Raw genomic sequence first — 18,159 nt, 5'->3', positions numbered from 1 at the left:
TTAGGATTAGAGTTGAGCGAAACAGGTCGAAAAATTTCAAAAGTCGCCGACTTTTGGAAAAGTCGGGTTTCATGAAACGAAACCCGACCCTAGGATGAGGTCGGCCACGAGGTCGGCGACTTACGCGCCAAAGTCGCGTTTCAAAAGTTTGTTTTGCGCTCTTTTTCAGCCAATCAGGATCCACGGACACTGTGGGCAACGTGATGACATAGGCACGGGTCACCACCATCTTTCAGAAGGGCATGCAAGTGATTGGCTTGCTTTGGTGGGCGTCACAGGGGGTATAAAAGGGCGTGCACGCCGACCGCCATCTTACTTCTGCCGATCTTAGCATAGGGAGAGGTTGCTGCTGATTCTGTAGGGAGAGCGTTAGGCAGGGAAGAAGACCAAAAAACTGCTTCTGCTGCTAGCGATTTGGCCTGCCCAACACACCAGTCACTGTGTGTGCAGTGCAAGGGGAGGCTATATAGTGGTGTATCAGTGGTGTTGGTTGTTGGGCTGCCTTCTAAGGCTTCCTGACAGGCTGGCATTGCTGTTTACCCACTGCTCCGCAAACTGCTTTTTTAAAAGCAATAAAATCTCCCTTATCCTCTAGTCACTTTGGTCACAGCTGTGCCATCGAGCCTGTCACATAGCGCTCAGATATTCATTGGGCCTCACACAATCCAAAAGTGTCCAGTGTCCAAAAGTGTGTGCAGAGATTCAAAATCTCACTTATCCTCTAGTCACTTAGGTCACAGCTGTGCCATCGAGCCTGTCACATAGCGCTCAGATATTCATTGGGCCTCACACAATCCAAAAGTGTCCAGTGTCCAAAAGTGTGTGCAGAGATTCAAAATCTCACTTATCCTCTAGTCACTTAGGTCACAGCTGTGCCATCGAGCCTGTCACATAGCGCTCAGATATTCATTGGGCCTCACACAATCCAAAAGTGTCCAGTGTCCAAAAGTGTGTGCAGAGATTCAAAATCTCACTTATCCTCTAGTCACTTAGGTCACAGCTGTGCCATCGAGCCTGTCACATAGCGCTCAGATATTCATTGGGCCTCACACAATCCAAAAGTGTCCAGTGTCCAAAAGTGTGTGCAGAGATTCAAAATCTCACTTATCCTCTAGTCACTTAGGTCTCAGCTGTGCCATCGAGCCTGTCACATAGCGCTCAGATATTCATTGGGCCTCACACAATCCAAAAGTGTCCAGTGTCCAAAAGTGTGTGCAGAGATTCAAAATCTCACTTATTCTCTAGTCACTTAGGTCACAGCTGTGCCATCGAGCCTGTCACATAGCGCTCAGATATCAGTGGGCCTCACACAATCCAAAAGTGTCCAGTGTCCAAAAGTGTGTGCAGAAATTCAAAATCTCCCCTGTCCTATAGACACCTTGTACCTTGTTTTACATACTATATAGTTTGTTGGATTTTGTCTACATTTCTACCAAAAATGAGGAAGGCTGGTGGAAGAGGCCGTGGAATTGGGCGGGGGTTGGCAGCTGGTAATGATGGTGTTGGATCTGATGGTAGTGGCAAGAGCAAAATAGGACCGAATGCAGGAGGTGTTGAGCCTGCGTCATCATCTGGCTACATAAGGCCTCGAACGCTTAGTTTTCTAGGAGTTGGCAAACCGCTTTTAAAGCCAGAGCATCAGGAAAAAGTTTTGTCTTACATTGCTGACTCAGCCTCCAGCTCTATCGCCTCCTCTTCTTCAGTTGTAAAAAGTAAAAGCACTGAGTCGTCATTGGAGGCTCATGTTCATGAACCACACCTTTCCTTGTGTCCTTCACCCCAACCAAGATTGAAGGATGACGCAGGCCATACTACTGATTACTCCATGGAGCTGTTTTCACATACCATGCCTGGATTATCAAGTGAAATGGTGAATTACCCAGGCCAAGATGAATCTGACATGGAGTGCACTGATGCACAGACGCTGATGGATGATTCTGCTGGTACATTCACTCAGAGCACTACATTGTCCTCGCAGTGTACAAAGCCAGATTCTGACCCTGATGAGACTCAGGTGCCCCTTCCCGCACACTATACCACCATACACGGTGACACAGAGGAAGGTGCACATGACATAGAAGAGGAGGTGATGGATGACCCAGTTGTTGACCCAGATTGGCATCCATTGGGGGAAGAGGGTGCTGCTTCCAATAGCTCAGATGAGGAGCATCCACAGCAGACATCGACATCGCAACAGCTGTTATCTGGCAGGCCCGGAGCACTCCAAAGACAGGTTCCAAACATCAAAAGAGTTGCTGGACAGCTTGTCCAGAGGGTCAAAAGATCACAGCGTGCTAGGCCGCAAAATGTCTGCCAAAGTAGGAAGAGTGCAGTGTGGCACTTTTTTGAACAAAATCCTCATGATCAGGCCAAGGTTATCTGTAAGAAGTGCGCAAAGACCTTTAGCCGAGGGAAAAATCTGAAAAATTTGAATACCAGTTGCATGCTTAGACATTTAACCAGCATGCACTTGCAAGCGTGGACACAACACCAAACCTCAAGTGCCACATGTGCAACTGATCACAACGAAGGTAGTCATCAACGCTACATTGTTTCCCCCACTGTAAGCCCACCGGTTAGCACAGCAGCAAATGTTGAGGTGTCGTTGCAAGGCCACAGCAGTCAGGGAATCCCACTGTTATATCAACGAAAGACTGATTCTAGGCCATCAGAAAGAACACCAACTCCATCACCATCATCAACCCTCTCTCAGTCCGCCCTGTCCACCGCTACTTCCACCATATGCAGCTCTCAAGTCCAGCTCACCCTCCCAGACACTATGAGTAGGTCAAGAAAGTACTCAGTCTCTCATCCGCGTACACTGGGTTTGAACGCCCACATTGCCAAACTAATCTCGTTTGAGATGATGCCCTTTCGGTTGGTGGAAAGCACAGCTTTCCGCGAACTCATGGCCTATGCAGTACCACGCTATGACCTACCCAGTCGCCACTTCTTCTCTCGCAAAGCCATCCCAGCCCTCCACCATCATGTGAAAGACCGCATTGTCCATGCACTCAAGCAGTCAGTGAGCGGAAAGGTGCACCTCACAACTGTTGCATGGTCCAGTCGGCATGGCCAGGGCCGTTACGTGTCCATCACTGCGCACTGGGTTAATGTGGTGGATGCAGGGTCCACAGGGGACAGCGGTGGTGGGACAGTGCTGCCTAGCCCACGGTATAGGAAACAGTTGGCTGTAGGCGTTCCACCCTCCTCCTCCTCCAAAAGCGAAAGCTCGTCCACAGAGCGCAGTCGTACGAGCACTCCATCTGCAGCTGCCACTGTTGCACACGATGTGTCCCCCTATCGAGCAGCTAGTGGAAAGCGTCAGCAGGCTGTGTTGCAGATGATGTGTTTGGGCGACAGACATACCGCCGAGGTGCTGGCCGAGTACTTGAAGCGACAAACTGAGTCATGGCTGGGCAGTGTACATCTTGAGGCAGGCAAGGTAGTTAGTGATAACGGCCGTAATTTTGTGGCAGCCATAGCCCTTTCAAAACTCAGCCACATACCTTGCTTGGCTCACACCTTGAACCTGGTGGTGCAGTGCTTCCTCAAAAATTATCCGGAGTTAACAGCCCTGCTCCAGAAGGTGCGAAGACTGTGCGCGCACATCCGCCGGTCGCCTGTACACTCCGTTCGTATGCAGAAGCTGCAGCGATTGCTCCACCTTCCCAACCACCGCCTCATTATCGACATTGCAACAAGGTGGAACTCCACCCTGCACATAGTGGAGCGGCTGTGCGAGCAGAGGCAGGCCATAATGCTTTTGTGGGAGGATACACGGCCAGGCACTTTGAGAGCAGACATGGAGTTGACAGGTGTGCAGTGGTCGAAGCTGAAAGACCTCTGTAAAGTCCTTCAGTGTTTTGAGGAATGCACACGGCTGGTAAGCGCAGACGACGCCATCCTAAGCATGAGCATCCCACTTATGCGTCTGCTCATGCAAACTTTGACGCACCTTAAGGAGCAGGCGTCTGCAGCCAATGTTGATGAGGAGGAAGAGGAGGAGGGAATCCTTGATGACATTCAGCCATTGTCTGCTCAGGGACCTCTCCTGGACGAGGTGGAGGAAGAAGAGGAGGAGGAGGAGGATGATGATGGGGATGATTACTTAGGGGAGGAGGATGCATCTCGTGGGGCAAGTGAAAATGTTGGCGTGGCAAGGTCTGGTACAGGGTTTGTGCGTGACTGGAGGGATGTGGATTTGCCAGAAAGTGCTCCTCCAACCAGCACTCGCAGTGCATCATTGACACCGGGAACATTGGCCCACATGTCAGATTATGCCTTGCGGATCCTAAAAAGGGACCCCCGCATTGCCAAAATGATGAACGATGATGACTACTGGTTGGCCAGCATCCTGGATCCACGCTATAAAGGCAAATTACAAAACATCATGCCACAGGAGAACCTTGACCTAATATTGGCTAATAAACAAGCAACTCTGGTAAATCGGTTGCTTGAGGCATTCCCAGCACACAGCAGCGGTGATGGTTCTCACACGAGCCGTACGGGCCGGGGGCAGCTTGGCAGAGGTGTTCGTGGTGCACACAGCAGAAGTGGCGTTGGAGACAGGGGTTTCATGACAATGTTGTGGACTGATTTTTCAAATACCGCTCACACAACTGGTAATACTGCATCGATGGAAAGTGACAGGAGACAGCAGTTGTCAACCATGGTTACAAATTACTTTTCCTCCCATATCGATGTTCTCCCACACAGGTCATTCCCCTTTGACTATTGGGCCGCTAAACTGGACACCTGGCCTGAATTAGCACAATATGCCTTACAGGAGCTCGCTTGCCCAGCTGCAAGTGTGCTATCGGAAAGAGTCTTCAGTGCAGCTGGATCAATCCTGACAGAAAAAAGGACCCGTCTGTCAACCCAAAATGTGGATGATCTAACCTTCATTAAAATGAACCATGCATGGGTTTCCAAGGATTTTGTCCCACCTTCCCCTGATGACACATAGGGTGACAGAAAAATGGCTTGCTTTGGTCCACCTCTTCCTGGGACTTGACCTATTTCGCCTTTTGCATCAGCTGAATGTCCAACATCAACATATGCCACTTTCTAAAACTCCCTAACTGTGCTGCCTCCCCCCCATGGCCGGGGTCACCACCTAGCGCACGACACCGTGCGAGTGCTGTTGCCCTGGACAGGTGGGTAGGCCGACTCTTGGGCGCGGGCACTGGCACAGGGTCTCTCATAGTGCAATCAAGTGTCTCTGACGGTGGTGGTGCACACCCGCCGTCAGACACACCGCTGTACTATGAGGGGCCCAGTGCCAGTACCGACGCCCACGAGTGGGCCCTCCTTGCTTGGGCAGGGCCCCAGCATTTGCAATCTTTACTTCTCCCTGCTCCTCCGCTGTGTAATCTGGGCCGTCAAATCCATACTGTGCCTGACACCGTCTGAGCCTGCCTCCTGAGACATATATTTTGAATGTGTACGCTATCCATACATGTTATCCGGGGATACGGTACCCTTTCTAACCTTTGTGCAATCACGTGCAATCCATACTGGGCCTAACACCGTCTGAGCCTGCCTCCTGAGACATATATTTTGAATGTGTACGCTATCCATAGATGTTATCCGGGGATACGGTACCCTTTCTAACCTTTGTGCAATCACGTGCAATCCATACTGGGCCTAACACCGTCTGAGCCTGCCTCCTGAGACATATATTTTGAATGTGTACGCTATCCATACATGTTATCCGGGGATACGGTACCCTTTCTAACCTTTGTGCAATCACGTGCAATCCATACTGTGCCTGACACCGTCTGAGCCTGCCTCCTGAGACATATATTTTGAATGTGTACGCTATCCATACATGTTATCCGGGGATACGGTACCCTTTCTAACCTTTGTGCAATCACGTGTAATCCATACTGGGCCTAACACCGTCTGAGCCTGCCTCCTGAGACATATATTTTGAATGTGTACGCTATCCATACATGTTATCTGGGGATACGGTACCCTTTCTAACCTTTGTGCAATCATGTGCAATCCATACTGGGCCTAACACCGTCTGAGCTTGCCTCCTGAGACATATATTTTGAATGTGTACGCTATCCATACATGTTATCCGGGGATACGGTACCCTTTCTAACCTTTGTGCAATCACGTGTAATCCATACTGGGCCTAACACCGTCTGAGCCTGCCTCCTGAGACATATATTTTGAATGTGTACGCTATCCATACATGTTATCTGGGGATACGGTACCCTTTCTAACCTTTGTGCAATCACGTGTAATCCATACTGGGCCTGACACCGTTTGAGCCTGCCTCCTGATGTATAGACATATATTTTGAATGTGTACGCTATCCATACATGTTATCCGGGGATACGCTACCCTTTCTCACCTTTGTGCAATCACGTGTAATCCATACTGGGCGTGAGAACGGCTGGCGAGCTGTTAAGCAAGCTACAGCACCTGTGGTTTGCACACGTAAGTTTTTCATTTTTTCAGGAATGATGGTTAGGCCTAATTCCGGAACTGCAGTTGACCTGCACTTACTGGGAAATCATTGTTCGCGGGTAATAATTGTAATCAGTGATCCCCATCACTAACGTTGTTCAGCGGGTTATCTGCACCTGTAAGCGACAAACGCTGGCCTTTTCAGTGTAGCGCACATGCAGCCACGGACATGTAAGGGCATGACACACCAGTTATTGGCCAATCTCATGTTCCAGAGCCTCACGTGTCCCTCTAGTAAGCCGGACTCGGACCGCAGGGCATGACGGAGTCTCGTTCGTTAACGGAATTAAGCTTGCAATGTGTGCATCTGTTCTGTAGCTGGCATGGTTGAGGTTTCCCAGGTGGAGTCGAATTTAACCGTAGGCTCCACTCCTGGTGGTGCCCTTCTGGACATTCCTTTAAGGTTCAGCTTTGCAACCATACTGCCCACGTAAAACAAACACTTTGCCTTCAGGAACGCTGTTTGGAGGGTCATGACTCGTGGGAATAACGCCGCCCAATCAGTTAACCTGCTAGAGAGATCCTTCGTTGCTCCCAAGCATGACATCACACTCCCTAGGAGGAAGGTAATGCCACTGTGGCGACCGTACTCCTGGGGGCGACACAAGTGCACTGATGCCCAGCCACTGCTCGATGAATCTGCTGGTACATTGACCCAGACCACTACATTCCCCTCGCACACTACACGGCCTGAATCTGACCCTGATGAAACTCAGGTTACCCTTCCCATATACAGTTCCATCTTACACGGTGACAAAGAGGAAGCTGCAGATGAAAGTGCAGGTTCGGCCCACCCGCCATCAGACACACCACCGTACTATCAGGGGCCCTGTGCCAGTGCCGTCGCCAACGAGTGGGCCCCCCCTGCTTGCTCACGATCACAGCACTTGCAAGGTTGAAATACTGTGCAGTGAGATGGAAGATGGGGACGACGAGGAGTCCAGACAAGTACAGGGATTCCCTAGCGAGGAGACTTATTTCATTGTTTTCAATGTTGGGACAGCAATTTTTGGGGAGCACGTTACTCTGGAGAATGATAGATGGGGCCCACCATACACTGGAACATTCCAAAGGTGGACATCAGACACTGGAGCAGCATTTACAGGGCCCATTATACACTAGAGCATTAGAAATGGGGCCCATTATGTTTGGAGCATTATTTGGGCCCATAAGACAGTGGAGCTTCATCCATGGGGACCAACATATACTGTAGCATTATGTGGAGCTCATATACTGTTTCAAACATTATATGGGACCAATGATTCTGTAAGGAGAAATAGATGGGCCTCGTCATGAGATGTAAAAAGTGAAGTATTTTTCATTGTACTATACCGCTATTTCTCTGCCGTATCGGAGCATGATCATTGATGAGTTGTGGTATGTGTTAAAGGGGCGCTCTTTCGCCCAGGGCACATGAAAACCTGCAGCCAGCCCTCCCCCCCCACAACTTTAGCCAAATAACCCCCATTTTTCAGTGCGTAACTTGTATTATGAAGTTAATTAAGGTTGACAAGCTTAAGTAAGAAGAATTGATGCTTTTGGCATTCAAATGTGCACTGTAGGTGTGTTTCCTGTCCTCCTCTCACTGCCGACTTTTATTCCCCATTGACTTACATTGGGTTTCGTGTTTCGGGACGACCCCGACTTTTCCCTATAATCGGACGATCTTGCTCGACCCGACTTTTGGAAAAGTCGGGTTTCACGAAACGAAACGCGACCCTAAAAAACCAAAAGTCGCTCAACTCTAGTTAGGATGACACTACGTCCGACACCTACTGTGGTAACAGGTGTGCTGGCGTCGCAAACGCGGACGCAGAAATAAGCTGCAACTGCAGCGTGGCGTGAACAGAGCCGCAAACAAGGCGCTGCAAAAACGCTGGAGCAATGCAGGACGCTTAGCTGCTGCAAAAAGTATGGCTGGAGCGCGCTAGCGCTGCTACTGGCGGCTGCCCAATCATACAAACGTAATATCAGAGGGAAGGGGTTTCATAATAAGTCATCCACCAGTCCAAGCATCCATCACCATACATACAGCAGCAGTATGAAAATACTAGCGCATGGCATAGCAGCCATGCGCACTTTTTATAGCGTACGGGACCTGCCGGAAATCTCCAGAGCCCTGAGCATAACCAATCAAATCAGGAGCAGGACCTGAGCACCTGACTCCTGAACTCCAATGAGAGCTAGTCCCGTGAGCATGCTCAGAAGCTGGGACAAAGGACTTAGCCTCTGGAGACAAATATGTGAATCTGGATTCCCGCATAGGCATTATAGAACCCAGATTCCTAACACCGGGATGCTGGTGCTGTGGGTGAAAGCAGGTCCCGGGAGGAGCAGAATGAGGCCTATTGCTGAGCCACCATTAGAAAGCTGGCAGCGGAGTACTGGGAGAGGGAGCAGAGGAAGCAGGCTGTGTTGGGTCCGGATCTGGCCCGGAAGGAGAGGGCCCGTGCAGGTCATCATGGCCCCCGGGATGCAGCCGGATGGGGGCAGGTGCTGAATGTGAATAAGGAGAGGGGTTTTGGATTCATCGCGGACCCCAAGCGCATTGGTGACCTGGTCTTCAACCGGCGCGATGTGGAGTCCCTTCTGAGGAGAGGGCATCCAGATAGAGACCTGCAGCCTGGGGAGTATGTGACCTTCACCCGGCATGAAGGACTCTGGGGGTGGTACGCCCTGAATGTACGACGTATCCCTACAGAGTTCATCGAGAGGTACCTGCCATTGAAACCAGTCAATGCCCCTCCATCCACCGGTACCACTCAGACTGCTCAGGTACCTGATCCTAGGAACCAGGCTGCTCTTGCAACACCTCAAGTTCGGCAGCCCAAACCAAAGATCCCTGGCTTGACACCGTGGGAAGAGGAGTACCTACGGATTGCCAATGACTACTTTGAATCTGGTAGCCACTAAGAAAATTTACATTTACAAAATTTCTCGTTACCCAGGAGGGTTTGTTTGCACCAGTTGTGCCTTGTTTTGCTATCATGTTTTTCCGGTAGCACTTTTGTTGCCTGTTTTTCTACAAATGGAACTGTGGAGATCATGAACGCTGTGTGATCCAAAACTTTCTTGAAAATAGTTTGCACCCCATTGGGTGCTCTCTCTTGGTTTTACATATAGAGACTCTTTGCGAAGATAATGTTTCTGCATGGACACTTTTCAAAGAATGATGTCTACCTCAAGGGACACTGCAAGAAATCCCGGTTGGGAGCAGTGTTCAGCACCTTACAAGAATTTTGAATGTTTTATGACAACGTATTTGATAATGTTGTGTCTTATGAAAAGTAAATGTCTTTTATAGAATATTTGATACAGAGAATTAGAAAAGTTTTGAGATAGAATGTGAGAATTGAATTAAGAATACAGAATTGAAAGTGACAGGTGACAGGCCAAGAGAAGATGGTCAGTGTCTTGCGTCCAGTAGAAGAAAGAAGCGTTAGCGTTGGCTAACACCTCACTTGCCAAATACCACGGGTGGCGTCACGAACTATTCATATAAACTTTAACACCATTAACATCACCGCCATTGATATTGGGCGCCCAGGGCCACGGACCGGGTCACCGCTGCTGTGACACATTCCCGCCTTGACACCGGCCCGGTACCGAGTACCCCGCAGCCCTGGGTGAAGCGAGGACGACCCATTGCCACTAGACGAAGGCGTTTTTCCGAGCGCTGTGGGCACCTAATGGCAACATGACCAGACTGTCGGCAGTAGGAATGAGCTTTGGAGGTTTGAGCAGGGAGGAACTTAGAGCCCGTGCGAGGCACCTCCATAACCACCGACGACTCGGACGCTCGATCGAGTGGATCCAGAGGTTAAAAGAAAGTTGGAGCCAACCTAAACCTCTGTCAGGACTGGGAGTGCTCCAACTCTCGCTCTAGGAAGCGGAGATTAATGTGGGTGGAGATGGTAATAAGCTCCTCCAGAGTACCGGGAACCTCCCGAGTGGCCAGAGCGTTCTTAACGTGGTCAGCCAAACCCCTCCAAAATATTGGAATTAGGGCCTTATCCGACCACTCCAACTCGGAGGCCAGTGTCCGAAAACGGATGGCATACTGGCTGACCGGGGACGAACCCTGTGTCAGGGCCAACAGCTGGAGCGTGGTATTGTGTGTGACCCGTGGTCCCAGAAAGACCTGCTTTAGGCTAGTTTCACACTTGCTTTTTTTTGCAGCGCGTTTTTCCCGCAAAAAAACGCATTGAAAAAACGCATACATAAGCATACAACTGCTGCGTTTTTTTCAAGCATTTTTATGAGCATGCATGAAAAAAACGCAGCGTTTTTATGCGTTTGTATGCGTTTTTAGCGCGTTTTTACTGCGTTTGCGTTTTTTTCCAACATTTTTAGGTGGCCCCTCACACTACCCAAACCATGACTTTACTAACCCTAACCCTGACCCTAACCCTAACCCTAACCCTGACCCTAACCCTAACCCTAACCCTGACCCTAACCCTTAACCAAATCATACTTAACCCTAACCCAAACCCTAAACCCTAACTAACCCTAACCCTAACCCTGACCCTAACCCTAACCCTGACCCTAACCCTAACCCTAACCCTAACCCTGACCCTAACCCTAACCCTAACCCTGACCCTAACCCTTAACAAAACCATACTTAACCCTAACCCTGACCCTAACCCTGACCCTAACCCTTAACCAAACCATACTTAACCCTAATCCTGACCCTAACCCTGACCCTAACCCTAACCCTAACCCTGACCCTAACCCTTAACAAAACCATACTTAACCCTAATCCTGACCCTAACCCTGACCCTAATCCTTAACAAAACCATACTTAACCCTAACCCTGACCCTAACCCTAACCCTGACCCTAACCCTAACCCTGACCCTGACCCTAACCCTTAACAAAACCATACTTAACCTTAATCCTGACCCTAACCCTGACCCTAATCCTTAACAAAACCATACTTAACCCTAATCCTGACCCTAACCCTGACCCTAACCCTAACCCTAACCCTGACCCTAACCCTAACCCTGACCCTAACCCTTAACAAAACCATACTTAACCCTAATCCTGACCCTAACCATGACCCTAATCCTTAACAAAACCATACTTAACCCTAACCCTGACCCAAACCCCAACCCTAACCCTGACCCTGACCATAACCCTAACCCTAAACCCCCTTAACTAACCCTAACTCTAACCCAAACCCCTAAATTCCATGGTTTAAAAAAAAAAACGCATATGCAAAAAAACGCATACATGAGCATGCCAGTGCGCACATATGCGCATCCATAGGCTATAATGGCCATTTTTAGCGCAAAACGTGCGCATATGTGCGCATGCGCTTTTTTGCAGGGCCAAAAAATGCAACATGCTGCGTCTGGAAAATCCCAACGCACACCCCAAAAAAACGCAGAGCATGAAAATCGCATACATGCGCTTACCAGCGCGCAGGTATGCGCACCCATGTTAAATATAGGGGAAAAAACGCATGCGCAGGTGTGCGTTTTTTTCCAGCGCTAAAAAACGCAAATGTGAAACCAGCCTTATAGAGCCTAGGAACTGAGAGGCTCTCTGAACCGTGGGGTCACCACGCTCCTACAGTGAGATGGCCCACTCCAGAGCCCTGCCTGCCAGAAGAGAAATGATGAATCCAACCTTATCCCGCTCAGAGGGCAATTATGCGGCCAGCAGCTCTAACTGAATAGCACACTGGCTGACGAATCCCCTACAGGAGGCACAATCGCCCGAGAACTTCTCGGGCAGCTGGAGGTGGGATAACATCAGTGCAGGAATGGAAGTGGGAACACGGGAAACAGCCTCCGCGGCTGCCTGGGAGCGGCCGCAGTAACGTTCGCTGCTGAGGTTGAATGCTCGAGAGCCGCCAACCTGCCCCCCAGCTGCCGAATGTGCTGCAGTAGTTGCTGTTTATCCGCCATTACTAGCCAGACCGGGCGCTAGTATAATAGGGCTGGTGGAACGCACCAATTTATAAAATAATAGTACGTTCGTTCGCAGCCCGGGGTCCACCGTGCAGAGGTGGTACAATGCTGCTAAGTAAAGGTGGAAGTATAAAGTGGTGTGGGAAGGTCACACGTGGGTTAACGTCACCCAGTGTGAACAGAAGCGAACTCTGTTAACTCACAGAGCCGCACTACCGCAGAACATAAAAGCCGGTGCCTGTTTAGCTCACAGAGCCCGGCCAAAGAGTACACAGAAAGCGGACACGGGGTCAGAGTCCCTCTAGACCTTCTGAGCTTGCGGCGTCGCAACTGCGGACGCCGGTATTGTTAGGCGTCAGATTTCTGCGTCTGCTCTGCAGGAATCCAGAGCCTCACATCCTGCGGTCTCCTGCTGTCTATCTACTGCAGAGAAGATTACTTTGCAGCAGACCATTCCAGAGACTAAGTTCCTCTGTGCTCCTACTGGGCATGCTCACGAGACGATCTCCCATTGGAGATCGGGAGTCATGTGCCCAGGTCCTGCTTCAGATCTTATTGGTCCATCTCAGAGATCTGGAAGGTCCCGCACGGCTATAAAAAGCGCGCATGACCTGCATGGCCATGCGCTAGTATAGACTATACCTGATATGTGTGAATGGTGATGGATGTATGATTCTGGTGACTGACTTATTAAGAAACCCCTTCCCTCTGATAATACGCATGTGGATAGGGAATTAGTTCAGTAGGCTGCGTCAGTTAGTAGCAAGCCTTAGGCCACTGTGCACTAGCGTCCGACATTGCGCCTGGTTTGTAGCTGTGTCGTCCAGCGACAGTGTCCTACGCCGCGCTGCAGCCCTTCTTGGCGCTCGCAGTAGTGACGCCGCACACACGGTAGGTCTAGACGGACGCAGATCCTCTGTCTTAGTTCCTGCTCCTGTGACCTGATACAGTGTGAGCATTTACCTGAGGCCTGTGACTCTAACAGGCTAAGCGTTTTTGTATGTTTTTGTTGCGGCACCTGTGTGAACAGAGCCGGATCTGCGCACTTTGGGTGAAGTTGAACCTGTGCGCATTATACCGCCATATTGCTCGTCTGTCATTACCTAGCAGCGGAGTAACATCTACTGCACGGTGGACCCCGAGCAGCGAATGCACTTTTTAATTTTTATTTAGTGCGTTCCGCCGTTCCTAACAGGTATAGACGCTGACTACGGAGTGCAGAGCACGGGCACTGTGGCGTGCCGAGCCACTGGTGGAGACCAATGCCTGTCACTGACTCTGACCTACCTACACCTAAGCCTGGGCGCCTAACAGACTAGGCTGCACAACACATGCGTACCAAGGGTAGGGGTTTCTTAATGAGTCATTCACCAGAGACATTCATACATCACTCACTCTGGATAGTCAGCTAATGCAGTCTATAGTACTAGCACATGCCCGAGCGGCCATTCGAACCTTTTTCACTTTTTCACACAGGGCCCTGTAGGTTTGGATTTATTTTTCCCTTAATAATAAAAAACCTTCATTTTTAAACTGCATTCTGTGGTACTTGTCTTATCTTTAACTAATACTTAAATGTTTCATATTCACAAACAAATGTAAGTGTGACAAACATGCAAAGGAATAAGGAATCAGGAAGGGGCAAACAGACTATGAGGTTAGAAGTGATTATGGAGTTACTAGTTATTAGTGAGATAATTGGGGTTGTAGCTATGTGACACGTATTGTCCGCACATGTATGGGTTGTTAGCCGCTGGTGTGTTTTGTTTGTGTCTGTTTACAGGCCTTACATCATTACTAACATTAAGACGAATGAGGACAATTCTGGTTTTCATGGAAACATTTTTATAAATACACAAAGAGCTGTATATATATAGACGAGCGTCCTCACCGGTTACACAGCACAATGGCAGCGCACACAAGCCTCCTCCTGGTGATCGCCCTCTGCGCAGCCACAGGTAAGACCCTGCTCCTGCCCGACCTCGAACTGCAAAGATGGGAGCAGCTCAGTAGAGAGTATCACACAGGATAGGATTAGATACACTGCTCAGCAGTCAGTATCACACAGGAGAGGATTAGATACACGGCTCAGCAGTCAGTATCACACAGGATAGGATTAGATACACGGCTCAGCAGTCAGTATCACACAGGATAGGATTAGATACATGGCTCAGCAGTCAGTATCACACAGGATAGGATTAGATACACGGCTCAGCAGTCAGTATCACACAGCAGAGGATTAGATACACAGCTCAGCAGTCAGTATCACACAGGATAGGATTAGATACACGGCTCAGCAGTCAGTATCACACATGATAGGATTAGATACATAGCTCAGCAGTCAGTATCACACAGGATAGGATTAGATACACGGCTCAGCAGTCAGTATCACACAGGAGAGGATTAGATACACGGCTCAGCAGTCAGTATCACACAGGAGAGGATTAGATACACGGCTCAGCAGTCAGTATCACACAGGAAAGGATTAGATACACAGCTCAGCAGTCAGTATCACACAGGATAGGATTAGATACACAGCTCTAAAGTCAGTATCAAACATGAGAGGATTAGATACACAGCTCAGCAGACAGTATCACACAGGAGAGGATTAGATACACAGCTCAGCAGTCAGTTTCATAGAATCATAGAATCGTAGAGTTGGAAGGGACCTCCTGGGCCATCTGGTCCAACCCCCTGCTCAAAGCAGGATTTGCTAAATCATCCCAGTCAGATGTCTGTCCAGCCTCTGTTTGAAGACTTCCATTGAAGGAGAACTCACCACTTCTCGTGGCAGCCTGTTCCACTCATTGATCACTCTAACTGTTAAAAAGTTTTTTCCAATATCTAATCTGTGTCTCCTCCCATTCAGTTTCATCCCATTGCTTCTAGTCTTTCCTTGTGCAAATGAGAATAATGTTGATCCTTCTACAATGTGACAGCCCTTTAGATATTTGTAGACAGCTATTAAGTCTCCTCTCAGTCTTATAGAATCTTCGAATCGGAACACAGTATCACACACAGTAGAATTAGATACACGGCTCTGCAGTCAGTATCACACAGGAGAGGATTAGATACACGGCTCAGCAGACAGTATCACACAAGAGAGGATTAGATACACAGCTCAGCAGTCAGTATCACACAAGAGAGGATTAGATACACAGCTCAGCAGTCAGTATCACACAGGATAGGATTAGGTACACCCAGAGAGGGGAGCGAACATCATAAGCCCCTTGTATAACCTGCACTCTCCCATTGGAGCTGTAGGCAGAGTTGTCCTGTGCTCCGTGGAGCCTGTGGATCACTGTTACTGTCTCTGCCCTCCATGCTAGATTTGCAGAGGTATAGATGTCTATAGGTGAGCCCACGTAGATGCCGGGAGCAGCTGCTAGGGAGGCCGCTCCTCTGTGCCTACACTGGAAGGTGATGTACGTCCGCTGTAATGTTTCCCCTTCTGCCCGCAGCTTACTCTCTGAAATGCTACGTCTGCACAGCAGCAAGTTCCAGCTCCAATTGTCAGACTGCGGCAAACTGCACGAATGGAGAAACGTATTGTCGGACGGTGGAGGCATCAGCCGGAGTCGGTGAGCTCAGCATTTTGGTTTTCTGGTGGTAGTCCCGTACATTCAGCTCCAGCCAGCACCGGTCTACACTGACTGTACATGTGTAACCATTTTATATCACCTGGTTATAACATGTTACAGCAGAAACGTCTACAGTCACCCTGCTCTTACAGTAAAGAATCCAGGGGCTCACTGCTTGTACAGTAAATAATCAGCAGAGTTCCTGTTCATACAGTGAAGAATCCATCGTGTCTTTGCTTGTACAGTAAGGAATCCATAGTCACATTGCTGGTGCCATAAAGAATCTCATCTGTGATGAAGATGAAAGCTTCTTTCTCCTAGAGGTAGAGGTTGCCCCCTAGTCCTCTGTGTACACCGGTGCCAGGTACCGCACGCAGCCTTCTGCCGGTGACTTGTACTGAGGATAAACCACATTCTTGTTGCGAGCAGCGTTTAACCCTTCCCATCCCGGTCAGCTCATCAGATTTGCTTTTCTCCGCTGTAGGTGCGATCTCGGTTACTTCCATCACTAAGTCCTGTGCATTGTCTTGCACACCGAGCAGCAGCGGTATTTCCGGGGTTTCTGCTTCCACCTCCTGCTGCACCACCGACCTGTGTAACGGCGGCGCCAGCGTCAAGGCCAGCTCTGCCGCCACCATCCTGGCGCTGGGATCCCTCCTGACAATCCTGAAGAGCTCAGTCCTGTAACCGCAGACGTGAGACACCAGCACAACTCAGAAATAAAGAGATCGGAACTTCATGGACCTAGATTTCATGTTTCTTCCCATTTCTGAAAGCTCTGCTTCCTCTTTCAATGAATGAAAAGAATCTTGTTCACATCTGCAGAGTAAAAGTCTTGATTAGCTTTATACTTTTCACAGCTGAGGGATTGCTGCAATCGTATCCAGACAATCCTCTGTGGGAAACAGACTGATAGAGTGTAACACAATATTCTGAGCAGAGATATGTCGTCATGTGTTTACCCCACAGAGGATACCACTGTGGCAAACCCTCAGCTGTGCGGGCAGGATGCGGTTAGGATTGTTCTCCAGGTTCTCTGTCAGGTGTATTATAAACCTAATTGACTTCCATGTAGAAACCATAAAGTAACCTAAATTATGGGCATCAAGTACCTTGGGGCAAAGCAGGGATTGTGTGCCCCCATGGACAATTAGAGCTCCCTGAGCCCCTTCCTCTAGTCCAGTGTTCAGCCTCTTATCCCCAAATCCAATGTACTGTATTTTAGGAAAACATTGATGAAAGCCTCCTTTGCCTTCTAATTTCTGCTTTGTGTTAAAATCAAACATGAAATTTTAAAAATATAAGTTATACACATTGATTTTGACTTTTATTATTACATTTGTCTTTTTTATGTAACACTATATTACTCTTGCCCCAGGGGTGAACCTAGCCTCTCTGCTGCCTGAGGCGAACTGCAAAATGGCGCCCCCCAGAGTAAAATCAGTACAAATAAATCTGGTTTACTCTACTAGCCCAACCTGCCGCACTTGTAAAATACACACACTCTTAAATAGGGATATATTTGAAACATCGATCTTTACACTTGTTTCATTTATGAAGGAGGGACTCTGAAAGACAAGATGTGTCTGCTAATGTGTCACACACCACATGGCCACCTAGGGTTGGTAAATGCTACAATGATAAAGCTGTGACCTAGGAGTCAGGAATGCTTCCAGGGGTGATCCCCATGATGTCCCCTGTCATTGCAGCAGTGTTTCCATCATTTTCAGATGTTTTTAGACCTGGGGGATCCATGTAGAAATGCTGGGGTCTCCCATAGACTTACATTGGGCTCGTTGTTCTGTCCAAGTACCTGAGTATTCAAATTTGCTCAACCCGAACGAGCACCCGAGCTCTTTACTGCTCGCTCCTCACTAGGTATGATGCTTTGATCTGTGATATTTTAGCAATGAAAGAAAAGCAGGAGGATTCGTGGTTTATTTGCTTTATTAATTCTTATTTTTCTGCGTTACTTAGTATTTGTTCAGTGAAGCCTGCGGCTGATTACACTACACTATTGTGGGGTTAACCCTTTTAGTAAGTATTATCAGGACTCCCAGTTGTGTCTGCAGTGATTACAGGGGGCTGCAAGCAGCAGATGCTCTGGAGGAGCCCGATGTGAGCGCTGCCGGGGGCTGGGGAGAAGGTGCCGCATCTGTGGACACTGCTAAATAAGGGGAGA

General features: G+C 48.9%; 1 protein-coding gene across 2 annotated transcripts; it reads left to right on the top strand.

The window, feature by feature from the left end:
* Nucleotides 1–14,291: 14,291 nt before the first annotated feature.
* Nucleotides 14,292–17,308, top strand: LOC141091666 (lymphocyte antigen 6E-like). 2 transcript variants are annotated; one of them, XM_073577348.1, is made up of 3 exons: nucleotides 14,292–14,354; nucleotides 15,858–15,977; nucleotides 16,462–17,308. In XM_073577348.1, the coding sequence occupies exons 1-3, from the start codon at nucleotides 14,303–14,305 to the stop codon at nucleotides 16,662–16,664; spliced, it is 375 nt and encodes a 124-aa protein (XP_073433449.1). In that variant the 5' UTR covers nucleotides 14,292–14,302; the 3' UTR covers nucleotides 16,665–17,308. The 2 variants fall into 2 exon arrangements, with proteins under 2 accessions (XP_073433449.1, XP_073433450.1); XM_073577349.1 differs by lacking the exon at nucleotides 14,292–14,354 and adding an exon at nucleotides 15,621–15,751.
* Nucleotides 17,309–18,159: the final 851 nt, after the last annotated feature.

Source organism: Dendrobates tinctorius, unplaced genomic scaffold (assembly GCF_039654945.1).
Source record: "Dendrobates tinctorius isolate UK_male_01 unplaced genomic scaffold, ASM3965494v1 ptg000055l, whole genome shotgun sequence".
NCBI classification, from domain to species: domain Eukaryota; kingdom Metazoa; phylum Chordata; class Amphibia; order Anura; family Dendrobatidae; genus Dendrobates; species Dendrobates tinctorius.
This window is presented reverse-complemented; position numbering and strand designations above follow the sequence as displayed.

What these genes read in the sequence shown, in the direction of transcription:
- LOC141091666 (XM_073577348.1), top strand. Translation starts at nt 14,303, where the DNA reads ATGGCAGCGCACACAAGCCTCCTCCTGGTGATCGCCCTCTGCGCAGCC. An exon ending in CGCCCTCTGCGCAGCCACAG is followed by an intron (nt 14,355 to 15,857) that starts GTAAGACCCTGC and finishes TTCTGCCCGCAG; the next exon opens with CTTACTCTCTGAAATGCTAC. An exon ending in GGAGGCATCAGCCGGAGTCG is followed by an intron (nt 15,978 to 16,461) that starts GTGAGCTCAGCA and finishes TCTCCGCTGTAG; the next exon opens with GTGCGATCTCGGTTACTTCC.